We start from the raw sequence: 24,823 nt of genomic DNA, 5'->3' as shown, positions 1-24,823 counted from the left end.
TTGCGAAGTACTACCATATATTCTGCCATCTCAAAAATCTTTCAACACCCGACTACACCACTGCCTCAGCCAATCGTCTGCTGAAACATAAAGTTTGCCGATGGCACCTCGAGTACATTGCTGGCTTCTCGACCACTATAAACTTTAGCTCATTCAGAACTCTACTACTCATATTCTATTTTTCACCAATCCTGTTCATCCATCACCTTTCCCTTGCTGACATATACTGGCTTTCTGTCCTGAACACCACCATTTCAAACTTCCTATTCTTGTAGTGACCTCCTTTGTAACCTCCTTAGGTATACAATGATAAAGTTTGTTTCTTTCAGCACTGCCTGTTGAAGGCGGAGTAGATCTCAAAGCACACTCTTTTGATCAACCTCATAGAATCTACAGTGCAGGAGGCCATTCAGCCCATCAAGTCTGCACTGGCCCTTGGAAAGAGCACTCCACTTAAGACCACGCCTCCATCCTATCCCTGTAACCCCACCCAAACTTTTTGGACACTAAGGGGCAATTTAGCATGGCCAACCCACCTAACTGCCCATTCAGACATGAGAAGAAAGTGCAATTCCACAGACAGTCACCCGAGGCCGGAATTGAACCTGGGACCCCAGAGCTGTGGGGCAGCAGTGCTAACCACTGTGCCACCATGCCGCCCCATCTCCTATTTCTCTACCGATGTTTAAGATGTCTAAATTTAAGTTCTTGTTTATGCTGTGAAAGTCCTTTTTCTTGATAGGTGCGAAGATGATCATAAGAAAAGGTAGGCCATTTGGCCCTTCGCACTGCTCAGCCATTCAATAAGATAATTGCTAATAGGATTTTGGCGTAACCCCACTTTTTTGCCCGTCTCCCTTGGCTTCTTATCTTGCACAAAACCCTCTGTTTCCAAGGCTGTTGCAATGACTTTGGAGATTGGCAAAGGAAAGAGGAAAATCTAGAATTCTAATTTCATAATAATCCTCGACACCTCCCTTTACACTTCAGCTGAACTCCAGAGGGAAGAATTCAATTGTGATTTTCTTATACTTGATTTTTCTGATTAAAATTTTTAAGCAAAAATCTAATTCATCTTATAACGCCAATTATGGCTTGGAAACTCAATGGAAATTTGGCAACTCATGTTAAAAAAGCGACGAATGAACAAGAGACAAAGGGCATGAGAGAAAAAGAGTGAATGAGCCGAAGAACATTTATAAAGCACTCCCATGACCCCATAATATTCTAAAGCACTTCAAAGCCACTTAAGTATATTTGAAGTGCCGTCGCTGTTATCATGTTGGGAAACTTGGCTGCCAATTTGTGCACAGAATGCTTCCACAAACAATAATTGAATGATCTACTTTTGTGATACCTTGGTGGTTGGGGAATAAATATTGATCAGGACATTGATGAAGTTCCTCCACTTAGAAGCACAAGGTCTTTTATATCCGCAAGAGAGCAGTATGGTTTCAGTTTAATACATCTTCTGAAAGTTCTTACATACTCTAAATCAGTTGTATGAGTAGAATACAGATTCTCTGATTGTTAAAAGATTCTCTTTAAATAAAAATTGATGTGTCAAATCTACTTACATCTGCATTTGTCCTTTCATGGCAACATCGTCATACCAGGAGGCTGACACAATGGAGCTGAAGACAGCACTTCTAGGTTGTTTTGTAATTGCATCAAGTTTGCTTCTTGAAGACAATCCACTGATAGATGGGGAGTCTCTGACAACTGATGAAAATGATAAACAAGTAGGAGTGCATGCACCTGGCATGCTTGCTCCTTCTGTGGTACGATCAGCATTAATTAGCTCAGATCTGACGGCATCATTTCTATCATACACAGCACCATCGTCAGCTTCATAATAACCATTTTCTATCATTTCTTGTTCTTCATCCTCTTCTGTTTGTGCAAGAGTAACAAGGCCAACAGTCTCTTTTTGAGGGCTTGAGGGACAGCTGCCACCGCCACCAGGACTAATATCAGAAAGGTCTGTACTGCTTCTAGATCCAAAGTAATTTTCTACTAATCCTTGCTTCACAATGTCAGTGCTGCTGGCAGCCGAAAGGTTTGTGTGCAATCTGTCATTTGTTTCCTGAAAAGTGGGAATTTCAAACACTTGAATTATATCTACAAGCTCTTCTGAATGAAATTCTGGACCACCACACTGGCCAATTTCTACCACATTTGAAGAATGGCAGCTTGGCTCATCGAGATGAATCACTTCAGAGTTCAATTTAATTATATGTTTTGTGGTTGCTTTTACTGAACTTAACTCTTTATTACAGTTCTGAAGCTCTCTACAATCATTTGTACTAACAATATTTTGCTGTGGACTATCGCTGTTAATTTCTTGACTAACTATACAATTATGAAATTCTTGGTCAGAAAAAATAGAAGAATGAGGAGCTTGACTTGCAGTCCCAGAATCTTCAGTGAACACAACATTTTCTTCTTGTACGACAACAGTGGATTTTTTCATTTCAAATTTCAAGTGTTCTGGTACTAGAGTTGATTCTAGCTTGGGTTGTTCATCGGCAGTTTGTTGTACAAGAACGGCAGCAACTTTCGAGCTTTCATCAGCTTGCTGTTCTTCATCATCATCTGAAGGCAGAGAGTTTATAGAAGTTAAAGATGATTGTATTTCACTTACGGCACTTGTACTCTCTGTGCACCGACCTTCAACCACATTCTTCGAACTTAATTCTGGTTTAAGTAGCCCCTGCATGCAAGGCTTTTCACTGAGAAGAGAAGTCTTCTCCAATACTGGCTCAGTAGCCAAGTCTGGATCAGACTGGAAAGCAAAAGAGCTGGGCTCACTTTCAATCCCAGAATCTGAAACTCTGGACGATGAGCAGGTGACATAAACATCTGGCAGTTTAACAGCATCTCCACTTACAACCAAATTAAACCCCTTTGTACCCAATTTCGACAGTGCGCTCTCAGAAAAAGCAGAGTGCACTGCATCTTTTTCTAACAGTAAATAATTTTTTTTAGAATCCAGAAGTTGTGGTTCAGGAGATCGACAAAGCCCTTGGTCATCTTTGACAGGGAGCTTGGGGGCCATAATGACTGTTACTTTTTCCCCTTCATAAGCGCATTTACTTCTTGGTTTGACTTCAATATGTTTAACTCCTGCTGTAGGTGTAATTTGCTGGCTATTCAAACTATCAAATGAGCATTCAGTAGAGTCGACACACTCAGCCAGCATCCCAGGACCTGCCTGGAATAAGCCCGATGATATAAGTTTGCAGGGTTCCATATTGTGACGATTAATGCTGTAACCAAATCCATCGAGATTTTTACTTTTTGGAGTCTCTACATTTTTTTCCATACTGGACAGGAGAGGCATCAGCTCTTTATGTTGACACAGTAACTTAGAATCAGCCTTTGCACCATTGTCAGGTTCTGTGCTCAAAGGAACCTGCACACTTTTGGGACAAATTGGAAGTCCGCCTTCAGATTTACTGATCTCTCCCAAGTTTGAACTCTTTAAGCACTTGTAACCAACCAGTATCACTGAGTCCTTAGAATTCTGCTTCACCAACTTTTTGTTGTTCTCAGACTTAATGGTCTTCTTAGGCTTTGTTGCTTTTACTTTTGATTTGCTGTGCTCCTCGGCTTTTGTCTTGTGCTGTTTTGTCTGTGGCTTCTCATTTTCGTTATGTCTAATGTTGTGGATGCTTGCTGGTTTTGCTTTAAAATCAGGACTAGAGAAGCCTGAAGTGTTACATTCTTTTGAATCAGATTTTTCCAGTTTGGCAGAAAGTGATGATCTTCTTACATTCTGAATCCCACTCCAGGGAACATCCAAGTCTTTTGAAGAAACAAAATATTAGATACTTGGTAAACAGGCAGAGCATTTATGATATGATAACAAAAATACTTCAGAGCAATTATGAAAAATGAGTTAAATTTAAAGTAGGAATAAATGCAATTGAACGTTTACACTGAGTCACATCTCGCCCGCATTCGGTGTGCTGTCAGAAGCAATTTAGTCACCATCAGTAATTCTTCATCTCATTTATTTACACTCTTTGTACAAGCTTTTTTTATTGTTATGCAGATGCTACCTGGTAATTGTTTTGTGTGCCATTTTGATCTTTCTTCATTCAGCCAGTTTCTACACCTTTTCCTTTCTCCTTTTGTTTTGTATTGCATATAATAGAGATTCAATCAAGCACGGTTCCTGGGTTCTTCAGCTCCGTCTCTCATCATGACCCCTAAGTGACGGGATCTGACAGCACAACTCTTTATGTTGAGGTGCATCTTGGTTGTACAGACTGGAAAGTTCCACTTTGATTCTCAATCAATGCTGAGTTAGTTGATCTCAACTAGGAAAACGGTAGAGGCACATTCTGTGTATCTCATTAGCAAGATCACCTTTAGGATGGCCATCCCATGTGCAGGGTAGGTGGATTGGCCACACTAAATTGCCCCTTAATTAGAAAAAATGAATTGGGTACTCTAAATTTATTTTTAAAAAGGATGGCCATCCCATCCATGATATTAGCAGCATATGCAATGATTTGTTTGTTGAGTGGAAATGGGTAAATTCTCAAAACGAAACAAAGTACTTTTATATTGTTAATTTTACAATCTATAGTCATGGCAAGGAATAACATTAAAGAATTAGTTCCAATATTCATGCCATGGAGCATATTTTCTAATGCTGAGATTAACTTTCAGAATCTAACTTGAGTCACGAAACTTGAATGAGTTTTTTTTCTTAAATTCAGCTTTCCATCGTTACAGCTTTTTAAGCTCCATTTTCAGAATCCAGAAGTTATGCTTCAAGAGATTGATGAATGTCCTGCCCATTTCAATAATAAAAGAATGTTGAAGTAATAGGCAATATACTGCAAACACTGGAAAACTGAAAGACATTACTGAATGTTAAACTGCATAATACTGAACCTTTCATGGTTGCGGCCATGCAGTTGCCAAAGCCCAACAAATGCTTTATTTACCAGAAACCCGACTGCTCGCATCATTTACAGTGAAATCGCGACGAGTCAAACTCAGAGGACACCAAGTTCTTGTTACAGTAAGTCTTCACAATAAACCATTTTGCTATAATATCGTTCACTCTAGACTTTTTTTGATTTACATCATCAGTTTCGATTTCACGAGCACAAAAGAAACAGCAGGGAAGGAAAGCTCAAAGAGACAAAGGGAACGGAGAGCGCAGAGACAGCTGGAACGGAGAGCGAAAGAGACGGTGGGAAAGAAGAGCGCGAAAGAGACAGCCGGAAAGGAGCGCGAAAGAGACAATGGGAAAGATGCACAAAAGAGACAGTGGGAAGGGAGAAAGCACAAGAGACAGCGGGAAAGGAGAACGCACAAGAGGCAGCAGGAAAGATAAAGCGCAAGAGACAGCAGGAAAAAGAAAGCGCAAGAGACAGCAGGGAAAAAGAAAGCGTAAGAGACAGCTGGAAATGAGAAAGTGCAACAGACAGTGGGAAAGGAGACAGACAGACACACACACAGGAGAGAGAGAGAGACACTGAATGGGACAAGAAAGCAAGCAAAAAAGCTGAGCTGAGTTTCATGACTACTAGAGGGGAGACATAAGCTGTTCCACACAGGACTTTTTTGGGTGATTTATTGCTGTCTAATTTGAATTTATACAGCACTTGTTATATTCAGTGATTCATTTTACAAGTTATTCCAGCTAAGGATGCACAGTACCACACATATACAGTACAGCATTTCAATTTGTACATTGCTTTTTCTAGGCAAAGGAACCTAACTCCAGCTTCAACATTGATTCCTCTGGGAACCCACAATTAACATAAGGTTGTTTCATTTAAAAGCGGTGATCTTCAGGAATAAAACTACTACTCATAGTGAAGACTCACTGTCGAAGTCATCAATATTCCCAACGGCAGAATACCCAATCTCATAGAATGATGCGCACGATAAGCAGAAATTCCACATTGGCGGGAACCGAGAGCGTGAAAGAGACGGTGGGAAAGGAGAGAGTGAAAGAGAGCAGGAAAGGAGAGCGCGAAAGAGACAACGGGAAAGGTGCTCAAAAGAGACAGTGGGAAGATTGACTCTGATTGGACAAGTCATTGTCCTGGGGCATGAACCCGGGAGTGGCATTTCCCCCGAGCTTTTGTTTAGTTGAAAAGGCATGCTCCTTCTGTCTGCAAAGGAAAGGCTGCGTGTGTGAATATATGTAGCTCCTGGCATAAGTGAGCAACACTCGTGCTTGGCTGATAATCTTAAATTGGTTTTCAGTGTTATTTTTGGCACAATCGGGATTGTTTTGAAGGATTGCCCAATCATGGAATCATATCTAATGTTGGACACTATGTTTTGAGTTTTGCAAGCACAAGCTGGTTGGATACGGCCTGTACATTGCCTGTTGTGAACAGTTGAACGGTCCTCGTGAGTGCAAGACAAAAAGTTTTGACAGTATGTCTCTTTTTCTAGCAATATTAACGTTCTGCACTCCCAAACGACTATTTGTACACTTGTCATATGACTTTGCCAAGCAGACCGGGGTTAGACCACACAATATGCAAAATCATGGAGCACTGGCCATTTTTCAATGCCAATCTCTGCCCTTTTACAAGTTCAGGCCATTGTACGGTGTGAACAAATTGAACAAAGACTTATTCACACATTAACTGCTTTACTGAGTTTTCATTTCGCATTTGAATCTATTGTTTTTGACATAGACTGCATTTATAGACATATCCGATTACACAAATGCATTCATGGGGGAATGGGGCCTCCTCGGCTACCATAACACAGGTTTGTGGGTGAACCCCCTGGGATCTGACTCATGGAATTTTACTGTGCTTTATATTTTCAGATAAGGGAGGGAATGACAGAACTAATAACCCAAGCAGCTGAAGGCACAACCACCAATGGTGGAGTGATAATCACGGATGCACAAGAGATCAAAACTGGAGGCGTGCTTCTTGAAGGGTTCTGTGGTTAGAGGAGACCATAGAGATTGGGAGGGCGAGGTCATGAAAGAGTTTAAAAACAAAGATGAGAATCTTGAATTGTAGTGCTGCTTGACCAGGAGCTAATATAGGTCAGCAAGCACAAGAGTGAATGGGACTGGGTGGGAGTATAGACTCAGACAGAGTTTCAGATGATCTCATGTTTCAGGTGGTAGAACATGAGAGGATAGCCAGTTCACAGAAATAGTCAAATCTAGAATCAATAAAGGTTTCAGCTGCCGTTGGGCTGAGACAGGATCAGACTTAGATGATGTTACGGAGATACAAATGGGCTGTATTCCGTTTCAGCATGGATATGTGCTCAGAAGCACATCTTAGGGTCACATATGATGCCAAGATTGTGAAGTCTGATTCAAACAGTTGTCAGGAGATAGTAGCCAGAATTAGTAGCAAGAATGATGACATTAGTTCCAGTCTTTCCAGTATTTAATTGGAAGACATTTCTGTTTATTCAGCATTGGATGTTAGATGATAAGTTTGATAATTTGGTAGCAGTGGAGGAAGTGAAAGGTGATGGTATTAAGGAATTAGATGTCATTGATGTGCACATGAACGTTAACACTGTTTTTGGATGGTGCAGCCGAGTGGCAGCGTGCAAATGAGAACTGGGATAGATCGTTGGAATACACCAGGGATAACAGTATGTGAGTGGGAAGCGAGGTCTTTGCAGGTGAATCTTTGGCTATGATTCTATAGATAAGAATGAGATCAAAACCAATGCACAGAAATGCTGGAAAATAATAGCTATGAAACTGGAATTTAAATATTTTTCACCTTCTGGGACAGAATCCAGATATCGATCCTCAAAGATAATGGGCAGTGTGTTGAAGTCTCCATCTAGTTCTATACATTCCACAGGGAGAGATGGAAGGGAACTGAAATAGGTTGAATTCTTTACAGCTGCAGCCATCTGTCCGTGACTTTGTGCACTGAAAATTACCAATAAATTTATATGTTAAGTTGCAAAAAAGCATATATTTTCAGATCACTTAAGAATGAACTTCTTCGGTTTACCAAACTCCAGGCATTCAGCAAATTTAATTTGCAAATCCTTTTGTTAAATAGGGTGCTGGGCTATATGAAGAATAGCTTTGTGTTCTTACAATGGTGTCACATATCTCCAGAGTTTAGAAATGAACTGGTTAAACTAAAGTTTTCACCTATAAATAACCCTTTAAGTCACCAAGAATTTAAATGGAATTTATGCAGATAAATAAATTATTTAGCATCTTCATGCCTCTTACTTAAATTCTAAGGATGCACATATCTATGAGCTTTAATGTCACATAATATTCCTAATACATCACTTCAAATAGTTTTTAGTGAGCATTTTGTTTGGTTGGTAAAGACACATAGGCACCTCCAGAAAAAAAAAGACCATGGAAGAAAGCTTGTGGAACTACTCAAGAGATGCCCTATTGAAAATATACAAGTTTAAATGTAATTAACAGAAGAACTAGACAGGAGATGAGGATGAAAAAACTCTCTCAGTGTTACGATCTAAAATGCACTGTCTGAAAGGGTGGCAGAAGTAGATTAAATAGTAATTTTCAAATAGTATAACAGGGCTATGGGGATAGAGTAGGGGAACGTTACCAACGAGGTACTGTAACTCCTTTAAAGAGCCATTACAGGCACAATAGGCCTAATGGTCTTCTGTGTTGTGTGGTTTTGTGCCATGAACTGTCCAACATTACAGAAATCAGTCATACCACACAGGAGGCCTAATGGTCCAGCTAGTACATGTTGGCTCTCTGTAGAGAATTCAAGTAAGTCTCATTCCCTTGCCCTATTCTTACAGCCCTGAAAGTGTCCATCCCATTTACTTGTGAAAATTTTGATCCATTACCCTCAAGGACAGTGAGTTACACTTGCTGTGAAAAGAAGGCTCTTTTTATCTTATTCCCTCCTTATTTCTTGCCCAAAATCTTAAATGTGTCCACCTTGATCCTTCTACCATTAGCTAATGAGAAAAGTTTTATATACCATATCAAAACCTGTCATAATCGTCTACACCTTGACCAAATCTCCCCTCAATCTCCTTTGCTCCAAGGAGAACAATCCCAGCTTCTCCGACCTAACCTTGTAGCTATAATCACTCATCCCTGGAACTATTCAGGTAAATCTCTTCTGCACGCTCTCAAGAATTCTCAGATCCTTCCTGGTGACCAGTATTGGATGCATTATTTTAGCTGTTGCTTAACCAGAGGTTTATAAAGACCTTGAAAGAAAAAGATACCTAGAAAACTAGAGTGTACTGTCTAAAAAAGGATACAATTTACAGATCTTGCTACTCAATGTTCAGGGGATTAGACAGCTCAAGCACAAAATTTACAGGGCAGAGCTACTTCCTAGATTTAGAGCATACATACTGATCATGACCCAATAGTAATAGGATATGAGTAAATGGCAGAGGGAGAAATAACTTAAATGTCATATGCCTGAAAATTGGCTCAACCTTTTTTATGCAAACAAATGTTTCCTGATCTATGCCCAGTATTTGGGAAAAAGAATGGAGGAGGTAAATACATGTCTGCCAATAAGTAGCATCAACACCTGCATAAATAACTCAAGAGTACGTTTTGAATAAGATGTTACAAGAGAGATAGAGTACACTTAATCCACATCAGCATGGGATGGTGGAATAGTGGTAATTCACTGGACTGGTAATCCAAAGGCCCAGGATAATGCCCTGTTGATTCGGATTCAGACACCATCACAAAGTTTGGTGCAATTTAAATCAAATTAATTAATAAATCTGGAATTGAAAACTAATGGTGGAACAATCACTGATTTCTGCCAAAATCGGCTAATGTCCTTTAAGGAAGAAAATCTGTCATCCTTACCTCGTTTACATGTGCTCAAGACCCACAGCAATGTGGCTGACACTTAACTGCCCTCTGAAATGTACAGAACTGCTACAGAAAATAAATAAAACTGAAAAGTCCTGAATATTGATTCTGGACCCTATGAAGTTTCACTCCAGCAGGTCAAACATGCGCAAGGAAACCTCTCGTAAATTACCTTCTCTCAGCCAATGAATCAGTACTCCTCTATGTTGAACATCACTTGGAAAAAGCACTCTGGGCGCAGGACTTCAATGACCATTATCAAAAGTGGTTTGATAGTACCACTGTTGGCCAGACTGAACCAACCTCCTCCTCATCAATCTACCTGCCACAGATGTATCTGTCCATGACAGTATGGGTGGGAGCAATGATCGCACAGTCTTTGTAAAGGCAGAGGCTCATCTTCACACTGAAACTCCATTGTGTTGTGTGGCATTACCACTATGATAAACAGGACAGATTTTGAACAGATCCAGTGGCTCAAAACTGGACATCCATGAAGCATTGTGTGTCACCAACAGCATAATTGTGTTCAACCACAAGTTGGCATCTCATGGCTCAGCATATCCCTCACTTTACCATGAAGCCAAAGGATAAACCCTGGTTCATGAAGAGTGTAGGAGGGCATACCACTTGCAGCACAAGACATATATAAAAATATAGGGTCAACCTGGCAATGGTACAATATATCAAACCAAACAATGGAAGCAGCATGTGATAAACAGAGATAACTGATCCCACAACAAACAAATCAGATCAAAGCTCTGCAGATTTGCTACATCCAAGTGTGAATGGTAGTGGACAATTAAATGTTACTATCAAGTCAGACACCAGGAACATTTTGTTTAAAGTAGACAAAGTTAGATATCCCATTTACCCATGAGGAGACTAAAGCAACAAGACTCCACAGTTTTAAACAAACAAACTTTACTACATGAAGTCAGAAAAGTAAAACAATCTACAATATCTAATACTCTAACATTCAGAATTAATATGAAGTAAATATGAATTAACAACTGTGGCTGAACACCCCACTTTTAATAAAGATGCGAGCAAGAGAATCCCATGAATTTCTCAGCAATCCACCAGACGTCAATGATTACTGTCAGTCACAAAATCTTGTTAAAACTGTCTCTCTCATGAATGATTTCAACTTTTAATTCTTGAAGGTTTAGCCTCGGAATTTCTTCAAATGCCACTTTGACTTGGGATGCTTCAATAACTGTTCACTTTTTTTGAGACTGTGTTCCATGGGATTCACAAAGTTGCACTCTTGTCTCTAATTATTGACACACTTTCAACTCTTTCACAGACCACTAGCTTCAATAAGCTGGCACTCTCCGGGGGTTCTCCAAACACCAATCTCTCAGCTACACCAAGCTGAGTGTAAATAAATAGCATCTGGGGCTTCTTCCGACTGCCAACTCCTCCAGCATGGAACCAGCAACCTTCCGTCACCTTCTCAGCTCCCAAGACTTCATAGTCTACCTGGATACTGCTAACAGCAGCACCGTTTCAGTATGCAGCTTCTTCCACAGCTGCACAACATTATCTCCATCTCGGTAGTATGGCTGAATTTACCCCTTCCCGAGTTTACCTGATGCTGGAACTTTTTATTGCCTCAAAATTAAAAAAAAAAATTTGGAGTACCCAATTCTTTTTTTATTTCCAATTAAGGGGAAATTTAGCATAGCCAATTCACCTACCCTGCATATCTTTTTGGGTTGTGGGGGTGAGATCCACGCAGACACGGGGAGAAAGTGCAAACTCCAGATGGACAGTGACTTAGGGCTGGGATTGAACCTGGGTCCTTGGCGCCGTGAGGCAGAAGTGTTAGCCATTGCGCCACCGTGCTGCCCCATTTATTGCCTCAAAACTTGACTGAACGCACGCCTTGTTTCCCAGATTCTACCCTCCACTGAAAGGCAACATCCTTCCACCAGCCATGTTACAACCAGTGGAGTAACATTTTGTACGAGCAGTAGGACAGGCAAAGACATATGGAAGGCACAAAGGATCAAGGTTGATTAGTTGACTTTTATAAACAATATGGAAGCTTCATTTAAAAATTTAACTTGGAATGTTTGTTTTGGTTTTCATTTTTGCACTGTGGCCAAATGGATGGTGTAATATCAGTGACAGTGAACGATAAGTGTGAATTGTTGGTTAATGGGGACTGGGCTAGTAGTTACTGGTACTGCACTTGGATGAGCACTTTATTGACACACTGTCAAGTACTGAATGGTTCCTCCAGAGCAGTCCAGGCAGTGAAAGTATTGTTTGTGTCCCAATGGTTTGCTCTAACACATTTTACATGACAATATAGCTTTCATTGTGTGCTGCACATATGAGCATAGATTGCGTACTGAAGTCAGTTAATCCTCTTGTAGTTCAACTGTCAGCTTTGGCTTTGTTTTGATGGTTCAAATGCAGCTGGCATAAGGGACTGTAGCAGAATGAAAGCTAGCAAGATATTGGGTACTAATGTGCATGATTTTCCACCTACAATAAATACATTTCCTGATGTCTGTCAGAGAGGAAGATAAATACACACTTCAGGACGGCAGCAATAGACAGATGAAATGGGAAGATACATGAAAGATGAAATTTACCACTGAGAAGTGCAATGTGATTCATTTTCGTTACAAGAATGGAGAGAGGCAATATAAACTAAATGGCACTAATGTAAAAGGAGTGCAGAAACAGAGGCCTGGGTTACATATATACACCCTTTCTGAGGGTGGGTAGATAAACTGGTGAAGCTTTGCTTTGACTTTATAAAATTAAGCATTTAATACAAAAGCAAGAAAGTTATGCTAAATCTTTATAAATCGCTGGTTAGGCATCAGTTAGATATGTGTTCAATTGCAGGCAGCACACTTGAGGAAGGATATCAAAGTCTTGCAGGAGAAAATTACTGAAGTGATACCAGGAATGAGAGAAATCAGATTTGTGGAGAGACTAGACAAATTGGGATTATTCATTTTAGATCAAAGAAGCTTAAGGGGAGAGACTTAACAGAGTGTCCAAAATTAGGAGGGGCTTTGATAAATAGTGAGAAGCTGTTTCCACTGGCAAGAATGTAAATAACAGAAGGAAACAGATCCAAGTTTATTTACAAAATGACCAAAGCAGAGATGAGGAGGTTTCTTTGTGCAAATACACAGTTATGGTGATTTGCAATGCACTGTCTGAAAGGATGGTGGAAGCAGCTTCAAACAGTAGCTTTCAAAAAAGAATTGATATATTTGAAAAGGACTATGGAGGAATAACAGGGTGAAACTAATTGGACAGCTCTTTCAAAGAGCAAACACAGATAGATGGGCCAAATGGGCTCATACAGTGCTAAGATTGTGTTTCTGTAACAACACATTCATGTCATCTTACAGAAAACACCTACAATGTGGTGTGGATTGGATTTGTTTATTGTCACGTGTACCGAGGTACAGTGAAAAGTATTTTTCTGCGAGCAGCTCAACAGATCATTAAGTACATGGGAAGAAAGGGGAATAAAAGAAAATACATAATATGGCAATACAAGGTATACAATGTAACTACATAATCACCGGCATCGGATGAAGCATACAGGGGTGTAGTGTTAATGAGGTCAGTCCATAAGAGGGTCATTTAGGAGACTGGTAACAGCGGGGAAGAAGCTGTTTTTGAGTCTGTTCGTACGTGTTCTCAGACTTCTGTATCTCCTGCCTGATGGAAGAAGTTGGAAGAGTGAGTAAGCTGGGTGGGAGGGGTCTTTGATTATGCTGCCCGCTTTCCCCAGGTGAGGTGTAGATGGTGTCAATGGATGGGAGGCAGGTCAGTGTGATGGACTGGGCTGTGTTCACGACTCTCTGAAGTTTCTTGCGGTCTTGGACCGAGCAGTTGCCATACCAGGCTGTGATGCAGCCAGATAGGATGCTTTCTATGGTGCATCTGTAAAAGTTGGCAGGAGTTCATGTGGACATGCCGAATTTCCTTAGTTTCCTGAGGAAGTATAGGTGCTGTTGTGCTTTCTTGGTGGTAGCGTCGACGTGGGTGAACCAGGACAGATTTTTGGAGATGTGCACTCCTAAGAATTTGAAACTGCTAACTATCTCCCCTCGGCCCCGTTGATGCTGACAGGGGTGTGTACAGTACTTTGCTTCCGGAAGTCAATGACCAGCTCTTTAGTTTTGCTAGCATTGAGGGAGAGATTGTTGTTGCTGCACCACTCCACTAGGTTCTATATCTCACTCCTGTATTCTGACTTGTAGTTATTTGAGATCCGGCCCACTATGGTCGTATCGTCAGCAAACTTGTAGATGGAGTTGGAACCAAATTTTGCCATGCATTCGTGTGTGTACAGGGAGTAGAGTAGGGGGCTAAGTACGCAGCCTTGCGGGGCCCCGGTATTGAGGACTATTGTGGAGGAGGTGTTGTTGTTCATTCTTACTGATTGTGGTATGTTGGTCAGAAAGACGAGGATCCAGTTGCAGAGTGGGGAGAAAAGTCCTAGGAGCTTTGATATGAGCTTGGCTGGGATTAATGTGTTGAAGGCGGAGCTGTAGTCAATAAATAGGAGTCTGATGTAGGAGTCCTTGTTGTCAAGATGCTCCAGGGATGAGTGCAGGGCCAGGGAAATGGCGTCTGCTGTGGACCGGTTGCGGCGGTATGCGAATTACAGTGGAGCAAGGCGTTCTGGGAGTATGGAGGTGATGCGCTTCATGACCAACCTCTCGAAGCACTTCATTACAACTGAAGTCAGGGCCACCGGACGGTAGTCATTGAGGCACGTTGCCTGGTTCTTCTTTAACCGGTATGATGGTGGTCTTCTTGAAGCAGGTAGGGACTTCGGAGTGGAGTAGGGATAGGTTAAAGATGTCGGCGAACACCTCTGCCAGCTGGTCTGCGCAGGCTCTGAGTGCACGGCCAGGGATCCCATCCAGGCCTGTCACCTTCCCAGGGTTCACTTTCAGGAAGGCGGATCTCACTTCGGAAGCTGTGATGGTGGGTATGGGTGAGTTATGGGCTGCTGGGGCACTCGACAGCAGATTGTTAGTTACCTGCTCGAACCGAGCATAGAATGCATTGAGTTCATCGGAGAGGGGTGCGCTGCAGCCGCAGATACTGCTCGGCTTCACTTTGTATCCCGTTATGTTGTTTAGTCCTTGCCACAACCGCCGAGAGTCTGTCTGTGACTCTAGCTTGGTTTGATATTCTCTCTTGGCATCTCGGATGGCTTTGCGGAGGTCGTACCTGGATTTCTTGTATAGGTCAGGGTCGTCGGACTTGAACGCCTCAGACCTGTCCTTCAGTAGGGAGTCAATTTCGCGATTGAGCCATGGTTCCGGTTGGGGAACGTACGTAACGTTTTCTTTGGCACGCAGTCGTCCACACATTTTCTGATGAAGTCTGTGACGGTGGTGGTATACTCATTTAAGTTGGTCGCTGAGTTCTTAAATATGGACCAGTCCATATGGACCAATGTGATGTTTGGTTTGGCTATGCATTCAATGGCTCCTGACGCTGAGTGGAGGAAAGAGGTACTTCCTGCCCCAGGTTTTAGTGAGCTGCTTGATTGCAGCATTCCATGGATCAGAAACTCATGGCCACATTCACACTTTGTGTCATCCCTCATCTTCTGCTTATGGTGCAGGTGGCTGCATCGTCCAGTTGTAGAGTGGATTTGGTTGAGCATTTTAATTGAGGTAGGTTGAAGCCAGGGACCTGCTGTTGGATCAGTGATGAGGTGTTGGTTTTCAGTGCTGCATGCATCCCACAATTCCATCCATCTGGCCAGTGGCTGATGCCAGCTGCCCTGAATTTTAGCTGCTGTTCCCCAGAGCGGCTGATGAGATTTTAAGCAATTCCTCTGTGGACCTTTCAAGTCTTTGTGAATGGGAAGGTCAGTGTTGCTCATGACCTTTCCTATTTCATGGAGCATGATGACATTGCAGTGAATGGCAGGTAGGGCAATGAGACAGCACCAAAAGCCAATCAACTGGATTACACTTAAGCATTCCTGACAAAGTCCTCATAGCGGCGTTTAGCTGCACGCCCACAATCTTTGTGTGAGAAATTGATAATAACCTGTGCGGTCACCCTAGGTTCGGGATATTGCCACCTAATGTCATCAAAAATGACCAAACATCTCAAAATGGCCTACCTGTCTGAAAAGGATTGAACATGTCAACAATGGTCCCTTTCAGACGATTGGCTCAATATTCTGCGTTCATCCACTCAATTTTGAAGGCCTATCTAAAATGAAGTGCAAGATTACATGAAAGGGACTTAGGATGGAAAATGATCAATGTCCTTCCCACCAAGAAATCTGAACCCAACCTATACCAGATTCAGATCCATGAACTCCACACAATAGTGCATCAATATCAGGCAAAATACGGAATGCCTACATACGTCCAGGCTGGCCTTATTACTGAAGTTGAAAATTCACAATTCTCCATTATTGAGCTGCATTCTTCATCTGGCATTTGCTCCTTAAAATAATGTAGCGACTTCCGGCGCGACATGTAGGTGGGAGGTCGCGCTTTTGGGAGCTCCAATTAGGACCCGATTTTTAAAAGAATTTTTGCCTGTTTTTTTGGAAATCACTCACCAGGGAATTGCAGACACCAGCAGAATAGATTTCCCCCCGTGCTGATACTATGGCTAAGCGCAAAGGAAGAGAATCCAGGAAGCCTGAAATTGACCTAATCTCAATCTTGACTGACTTGGCGCCTAAGATGGCGACGGCAGCACTGCAGTCAGCAGCAGCCTGATCACACTAGACAGGCTGGCCAAAGAATTCAGTAAACAATTTAACTTACACTTCAAGAAGCAGTGGAAGCTAATCCCGGCAAAATATAAGTCAATAGTAGCGCTGGGATTGGTCCAGACGAAGCTTGACAAAGCCGTTGGAAAGGTAAAAAAACATGGCGAGACTCTGAAAGGTGTCAAGGTGGGCTTACGAGACACTAGGAACTAGCTTGCATCACTCGAGGCCGAGATTGCAATGGGGCTGATGAAAATAAAAGTTTGAAAGCCAAGGTTGACAATCTGGAAAATCGGTCAGGGAGTCAGAACTTCAGAATTGGGGGATTGCCAGAGGGAATGGAGGGCCTGGACCCCACTGAGTATTTATCACGGATGATCGGGAAGATGTTGGGCAAAAGTGGTCTCGCATTCCCCAACCCAAAGGCAGTTCTCTACAAGAAGGGCATTTGTTTTGGAGTGGTGCACTCAGTGACACCTGAAGAGGTGGAGGACTTCATCAACAAACATAGACTGAGGTCCAATTAAATGAGAGGTGTTAAGTGAGGATTTTAAAAATATATAAATTTAGAGTACCCAATTATTTTTTTCCAATTAAGGGGCAATTTAGCGTGGCCAATCCACCCACTTCCACATAATTTTGGGTTGTGGAGTGGACCCACGCAGACACAGGGAGAATGTGCAAACTCCACCTGGACAGTGACCCGGGGCCAGGATCGAATCCGGGTCCTCAGCGCTGTGAGGCAGCATTACGCCACCGTGCTGCCTTTGTGGGGGATCTCTTTATTTGCAGATTCTTGTAAATGTTGTGGGTTGAAGGGTGTGGTGGGTTTTACTGCATATAGTTCTTGGCGATCAGTCTTTGAATTTTTTTAAAATCTTCCTAGTTGAACTTAAATGTTGTATGGTTGTTGGATCTTTATCTTTTGTCTTCCTAGAAATAGTTTATTCTCATATTGGGCAATGATCTTGTCCCTTTCATTGTCCTGATGTGAGCTACCTTGCTAGCAGTGTATAATGATGGTGAATGGGAGTGAGGTGGGAGGAGGAGCTTCAGCTGTAAAACCAGTACTAACTGGTTTGGTGTGCTAAGTGTCTAGGTTGGGGTGGGGGGACTCAAACTGTGGGCCTGGTTCCAGTTCAAGGATTTAGGGTGGAATGGGGGGGGGGGGGGGGGGGGGTTTAGCTGGCTGATGGTTATTTTAGAACATTCTTTGTGTTTTTCTGGGGGCAGGAATGGCTGTTATCTCTCCTTCTTCGGCCCCTAAGCCAGATGTGATTATAGCTATGGATGCAGAGAAAGCATTCAATAGAGTGGAGTGGAAGTACCTGGGAGGTTTCGGCTCAGGCAGAAATTTATTTCATGGGTGCAGCTGCTCTCTACAAATCCATGGCTAGCGTTCGTACCAATGCGACAAGATCGGGATACTTTCCTCTGAGCAGCGGTACAAGACAGGGGTGCCGATTGTCGCCGTTCCTTTTCACTCTGGCGATGGTGCTGAGGGCTTCTGGGGGATGGAGGAGGAGGAGGAACATAGGGTGTCGCTTTATGCAGAAGACCTGCTCCTGGATGTCACAGATCTGGTCTCCTCTTTAGACAAGATTATGAGACTGCTGAGCAGCTTTGGCTCCTTTTCGGGCTATAAATTAAATCTGGGGAAAAGTGAGTTTTTTCTGGTTAATCCCCCAGGGAGGGGAACCAATCTGGGGTTATTATCCTTCCACTGGGCCAGAGATAGCTTCCGGTATCTGGCATTCAGGTGACATATGATTGCCATAGGCTTCATAAGTTAAATTTTATAAGTTTGTTAGATAAGGTGAGACTCTATTTACAGAAATGGAGTAGCCTCCCGTTGTCCCTGACGGGCAGAGTTTAAATCATCAAAATGAACATTCTGCAGAGGTTTCTATTTTTGTTCCAATACCTTCCTATTTTTCTCGCTAAATCGTTCTTTGCTAGAGTGAACAAGTTAGAGAATTCCTTTGTATGGGCAGGTAGGGCGCCGAGAATTTGCAGGGTGGACTTCCAGAGGGGCCGGTAGTTTGGGGGCTTGGCACTACCTAATTTCCTCATGTGTTACTGGGTGGCCAATGGGGAGAAGGTGTTGGGGTGGTTCAGAGAATTGGACATCATGTGTGGCAGGATGGAGGCAAGTTTGTGGAAAGGGTCGAGCTTCTGGGCCCTGGTAACAGCACCACTCCTACTCTCTCCAACGAGATATACCTCAAACCCAGTGACGTTCTCCACCTTGAAGATATGGAGGCAGCTCAGATAACATTACAAGCCGAGTGTCATGTCATTACTGGCTCCTATAAATGGTAGACATTCGTTTTCGCCGTCAGGTTTGGATTCGACTTTCAAGGCGTGGGAAGGGAAGGGACTAGAGTGCTTTAGAGATGTTTATAGATGGACGGTTCGTTTATAGATGGACGGTTCGCCAACTGGGAGGGGTTCTCAACAAAAAATTTCAACCATCAGGGTCACATCTATTTCGATATTTTCAACTGCGCAACTTAGTCTGCGGGGTTCACCCTTCATTTGCCTTAGCACCACAGCCGTCCCTGTTGGGAGGAAATCTTACAGTTGGCAAGGACTTGGGGGAGGGGGGTCAGGATCTTGAACATCTATGAGCGGACCATCTCACTGGAATCTTTGCTGCTTGATCGAGTGAAGATAAAACGGGAGGAGGAATTGGGACCCATCTTAGATGAGGATGTGTGGAATGAGGCCTTCAGTAGGGTAAATTCCACCTCATCCTGCATGTGGCTCAGCCTCATCCAACTCAAGGTGGTTCATAGAGCTCATCTAACCAAAAGTAGGATGAGTGGGTTCTTTGATGGAGTGGGGGACAGGTATGAGCAGTACGCTCATGTGCCTGCCAACCATACCCACATGTTCAGATCTTGTCCAAGATGGCGAGTTTTTGGATCTCCTTCTTTAACACCAGCGGTTCTTAACATTGATCTGGAGTCTTGTCTGTAGGTGGTCATTTTCGGGGTGTTGGACTTGCTGGGGCCGCGGACCGGGATGAGGGCTGATGCGCTCGCCTTTGACTCACCAATAGCCTGAAGGAGAGCGGAAGGAGTCCGCTCCATCTAGTGCCTCATTTCTGGTTGGGTGATCTTATGGGCATTTTACACCTGGAAAAGGTCAAGCACATCGTGTCAGGGGATCGGTAGAGGGATTCTATCCGAGGTGGCAGCCATTTATCTCATACTTCAAATAGTTTATTATCATCAGCTGTTGGGGGGATTTGGATGTAGTTTTTGTTGTGTAGTTTTCTATATCTCTGATTTCTCGTGTTGTTAATGCGACAGTTGTAAGATACTTGAACAATTTTCGCAGTTGTGTTATAGTTCAGTTTTTGTTTGTTAAATATGAAACCTTCAATAAAATATTGTTTTAAAAAATAATGTAGCATTTTTCAGGGAGGGTAGAATGCTGGACAAATGGCTAGTCTTGCTGTCAAGTGTAAAAAAAAAATAAACTTTCAAAGATATTCTTGTGATGAAACCTTGCAGCCAAAATTATTTGCGTTCCAGGCTAATTAACACTTCAGCCCCTATTTTCCTCATGATCCAAAGTTTTACATTATGATATGCATGCTCCATCTTATAGTTCACGCTTTCTCCCAATTCTTTGTCTTTATGCTCATAACAATAATGGCAGGCACTATAGTAAATCAAATTGCTTAAGTTGAAACCAAGGCCATTACACTCTTTGCAGGAGATATGCACAATTGTTTTCAAATTCATGAGGGGTCTGGGAAGAGTAGTCAGTGAAAATTTTGTTCCTGCTGGCAGTCAGTCCCAGGATCAGAAGTCATGGGTTTAAGATGATTGGCAAAAAAAGCAATGGTGATAGATGAAAAAACTTCTTTACATGGAGTGATTAGGATCTGGAATACACTGACTGAGAATGTGGCGAAGACTGATTCAACTGAAGCTTTCAAAAGGGAATTGGATAATTCTATGATTGCATGATTATCTCCTACCTGTACCAACTACTGGAGATCATGTAGAATGCCCACTATGTTCTTTTCTCTGGGTTGAAAGGCATGAAATACCTAACAATTGTGCACAAACCAATGGCTTAATTTACAGGTTGTATAATACAAGGAAGCAGCAGGACAGTGTACAAAACAACAGAAGGCATTTGTTACATTGCTTGAGAATCCCTAAGATTGCTTTTCTTTGGCAATAATGCTGCTGCGTCATATGTTTACCGTTGCCAATCCACATAATTCAATCCCGAGACAGAACAATGACATGAGCAATCTCTATGAAGCTTTATATCTCTAGAATTCAGTGCAAATCAATATTTTAAGTTCTTTAGACGTAAAGTCTCCTTTAAGTGCACACATAAATATATTGGAATGAAGTGGAGGTTAGGGCTGGGGCTCCTCTGCAGGATATGAGAATCTAGAATCAGAACAGTAAATCTGACTGGAAATTATTGAAGTTGATTGAACAGCTGCTTTAAACATATAAATATATTGTAGAATTCTGAGATCTTAGCCATGCAAAATATTCATTCTCAGCTAAATAGGATTACCAGAGTAATTGGGGCAGCTTTACAATTATGCCCTGAATATGTAAAGATACACATGTGAAAATCCAAAGTATTAATTCTTTTCTCAAGTGACTACACTTACAAAATCTTGCATTATATTTATATTTTAAAAATTAAACTAATCTACCAGAGCGACAAGTTACTGAAAATTAGCATTCACATTGAACAACTATGATGACACAAAACAGAAAATGTAGCAAGAAACCTTCACTCAAAAGTGAAAACGTTATTTCCTAGCAAAAAAACGGAACCTATTTGTTTGCCTTATTTTTCAGTTTCTACATTACTTACTGTAATTCCTGATATGCTAACGCCGCTTGTCTAGGGTGTTCAATGCAGAAAAAGGCTTCTGAAAATCTTCTTACCTATCCAATTGTGGGGGAAGAAGGGAACAAATACAGCCAAAATTTCAGCAAACTTTGTAAAGTAGATGTCAAAAACCCTAGTTTAAATTTTACATGGTTTAGAAACATGACACATAGATAACAAAATACTTTAGGCCAAGTAGCGTATTCCAGATTAATACACTGGCAAGGACTCATGGATTAGGGGGGTGATTATAGTATTGGAGAGATACTTGTATCAAAGAACAATAGCCATGAATGTAGTCATTTTCTGAAAAGAGAAACATTACCAACAGGGTACCCAAGGTTGGTCTTAACTGCACTATACCACAGACAATGATAGGAGCAAAATACTCAAATATGCAGATGTTAGCCAAGAGTAAATATCAGTAAACAGTAGAAAAAAGATTATGTCAGATACACATCTTCAGGTAAATTGACCTAAGTGCAGGATGCAGTTCAATGTGAATTAATACAAAATAGCAAGGAATTAAAGGAGTGGTCAGGGTGTAGCCATCTGGGATGGCCACTTCCAGAATACAAAATGGACGCTCGCAAATAATATAGGGAACTGTGGACAATGCTAGAAAACAAGCATGCACAGAGCCTGAATGTATATTTGGGAAAAAGCTCCCAGACAGAACTGAAACTATGGGTCGATTAGCATATTGATGGCCCATCTCCGGGAAACAAAGGAATGACACTCAGGTAACCGATACTATTGCAGACATCCCGGCGCCAGTTCCCCAACCGAAAAGCACAAACAAAGCAAGGCCAACGGCCACCTAAGACACGCCCAGCCATCAGGGCACCCACCCCTTTATTGGTCAAGATCGATAACAGTGATCGAGAAGCGGCCCAATTAATTGGGACCAAGTTTAAGGCCCGCCTAAAAGTGCGCGAAGCCCCTCCAAGAAGGAACCCCCACGAGAGATTTGCTCTCTTGGACTTGGCTCTCAAAGCGGAGAGACCCGAGCACCAGCATCACCAGAAGCAAGTAAGTCCAAGGTCAACGCTCGCTACCAGACGGACGACCTTAACTGTTCTCCTGTATATCTTCAAACTCAACAGCCTCAGATCCGAACAAGGCCATTGTTCCTCTGACTAAGTGGGCACCCGAAGTTAAGTGTAGGCATTAGTGTTAGAGATAGTTTAGTTTGCAGTACTGTTGTGCATGAGTAGATCTTACTGTGTGTGTAAATAAATAGTATTGACTTTGAACTAACTAACTGGTGTATTGGCTCTTTGATCAGTATTCGGGTTTGAACCTCGTGGCGGTACCGAGAGATACCTGGCGACTCTAAAGTAAACATAATTAGGATTAAGGAAGGTGACCATATCAATTGCCATATTTATAACCAGATAAACAGAGCAACTTTACTGGCGACTCCGCTGGGACTCGACCGAGAAGTGGCGTTGTCACTCCGAGAGAACCCAAATTTGAATTAGAATCCAATTGGAAAAAGAAAAACCACAAGCGTAAGACCAATACTGATCAAACCACCAAGATTCGGAAGTGTGTTATTTGATTGCGTACTAACAGAGATATATGGTAAACCTGAGAGATTTTGTTGCGTAAAACTGTCGGGAGTTTTGTAGAACAGAAAATAGCGTAAGCCGTGCCCGTGTTTACATCACCACTTTATCCCCCATGTTCCAAATTCGGTAGAAACCCCAGAGATCGCGATAGAAATGGCAATGAAGGCAATGGAACGCCTTATTAACCCCCAGGACTTCGAGGTCGCAGCGACCAGTAGAGTAGGACAGTGTTCCGTATGGGAAGAGGAAATTAGAAAATATCTCAAAGGGAAAGGATGGCTCCTTTGGAGTGAATTTTGTGCGAATGATGAAACAGGTCCCGGAAGTAGAGGGCATACTTGGTGGGAGAACCTGACAGAGATCCATAAGAAGAGCTTAGGGAAAGCTCGTAAGCCGATGGCAATCGTGTCCTGCTTGGCACAGAGGAGGTTGTGAGGACGCTCCGCAGAGAGATTGAAGAATGAGATAAGAATAGTGAAGAAAACGTGAGTATGAGAAAGCAAACAAGGAACTGAGAGAGCAGTTAGCGGCGAAGGAAAAGGAGATGGCGGGTGTCAAATGGGCACACCAATCTTGTCTCACCCATTTATGCAGCTTTCAGTGGTAAGAGAGGAAACAAAACACCAAGTTGAGCAGTTACAGAAACAATGTAACGATTTAAAAGCAGCCCTACGAGCACTCCACAGTTCCACGATGGAACAAAGGCAGAGCTCGGTAGATCACTCTAAATGCCGAAAGCAAATTGCAGACCTGCAATCCCTGCTTTCTGTACAAAATGAATTCCAGAACACGTTTGGACACCAATTAGGCCAAGACAATGGCCCCGATTGGCAGGAGTTAAATGAGACTGCCCATAGATATGTACATGGAACATGTACACAGGGCAAACCACAGAAAAGGAAGCACCTCCACCCCCGACTGCACAGGCAGAGCACAACCCCATGAACCCTGTCACCACAGCACAGGGCCACAACAAACGGAGATCCAGATTTTCGGTACACCACCCCATTAACCGTCACTCAATTAAGGGACGTGTGCGATAAGATAACACCGTTCCTACCCACATCGGACCCACACCATTATTTCGCAAGAGTCAAACAACAGGCGACCATGTACGGCCTGGATGAAAAAGAGCAAGTGAAGCTCACAGTTTTGAGCCTCGACCTCTCAGTCGTGGCAGCCCTTCCCGACCCACAGAATGTAGGAGGAGGCACCCTCCAAGAAATGCATGCAGCGATCCTAGATGCGATCGGCTACAACAAAGGAGACCCCGTAGAAGGCCTAAACAAATGTAGGCAGAAAAAGACAGAGCACCCCACAGCGTTAGGGCTGCTTTTAAATCGTTACATTGTTTCTGTAACTGCTCAACTTGGTGTTTTGTTTCCTCTCAACTGCTGGACGCCTGTGGATTCATTTCACACAGTTAGCCCATTTGGAGAGTTAGCCCGCGCCCATTTGACCCCAGACAATATGGCCAAATGGACCTGCATCCTAGTCTCTCATGCGACAGAAGCAGGACAGAGAGCTTGCGCAAATTACGACCCCTCAGACGAGGCCCACAATGAGAAATGGGTACTAAAAAGATTATCCCGCACTTGAGAACAGTCCGTACAGGGAAAATCAGCTTACGGTAAAGCAGAGGAAGAGCAGGCAGATGCGAACATGCATCCAGTTAGGACGCACCAGAACCCCGCATGGGTAAATGAGGGAAGAAACAGCCCACAGCAAACTAAATCCCAAGAATGTTATAATTACGGCCAATTAGGACATTACGCACGAGTGTGCAATGCGCCCCAG

The 24,823-nt window shown here is 42.6% G+C and overlaps 1 protein-coding gene across 9 annotated transcripts in view; it reads right to left on the bottom strand.

Annotated features, from left to right (window-relative positions):
• The window catches only part of fam135a (family with sequence similarity 135 member A), a 291,962-nt gene that overhangs the window by 66,783 nt on the left and 200,356 nt on the right, over nt 1-24,823 (bottom strand). For all 9 annotated transcript variants that reach the window (XR_011940623.1, XR_011940624.1, XM_072498374.1 and 6 more), the window contains 3 exons: nt 21,435-21,508; nt 7,749-7,903; nt 1,578-3,807 (listed from right to left, as the gene is read on the bottom strand). Coding sequence is in view for 7 of the 9 variants with exons in the window: in XM_072498374.1 (XP_072354475.1) it covers nt 1,578-3,807; nt 7,749-7,903; nt 21,435-21,508 (2,459 nt within the window). In the remaining 2 variants the exon portion in view is untranslated. The remainder of the gene's footprint in view (nt 1-1,577; nt 3,808-7,748; nt 7,904-21,434; nt 21,509-24,823) is intronic.

This window comes from Scyliorhinus torazame, chromosome 4 (genome assembly GCF_047496885.1).
Source record: "Scyliorhinus torazame isolate Kashiwa2021f chromosome 4, sScyTor2.1, whole genome shotgun sequence".
NCBI classification, from domain to species: Eukaryota; Metazoa; Chordata; class Chondrichthyes; order Carcharhiniformes; family Scyliorhinidae; genus Scyliorhinus; species Scyliorhinus torazame.
The sequence above is the reverse complement of the archived record's forward strand: the minus strand, read 5'-3'. Positions and strand labels throughout refer to the sequence as shown.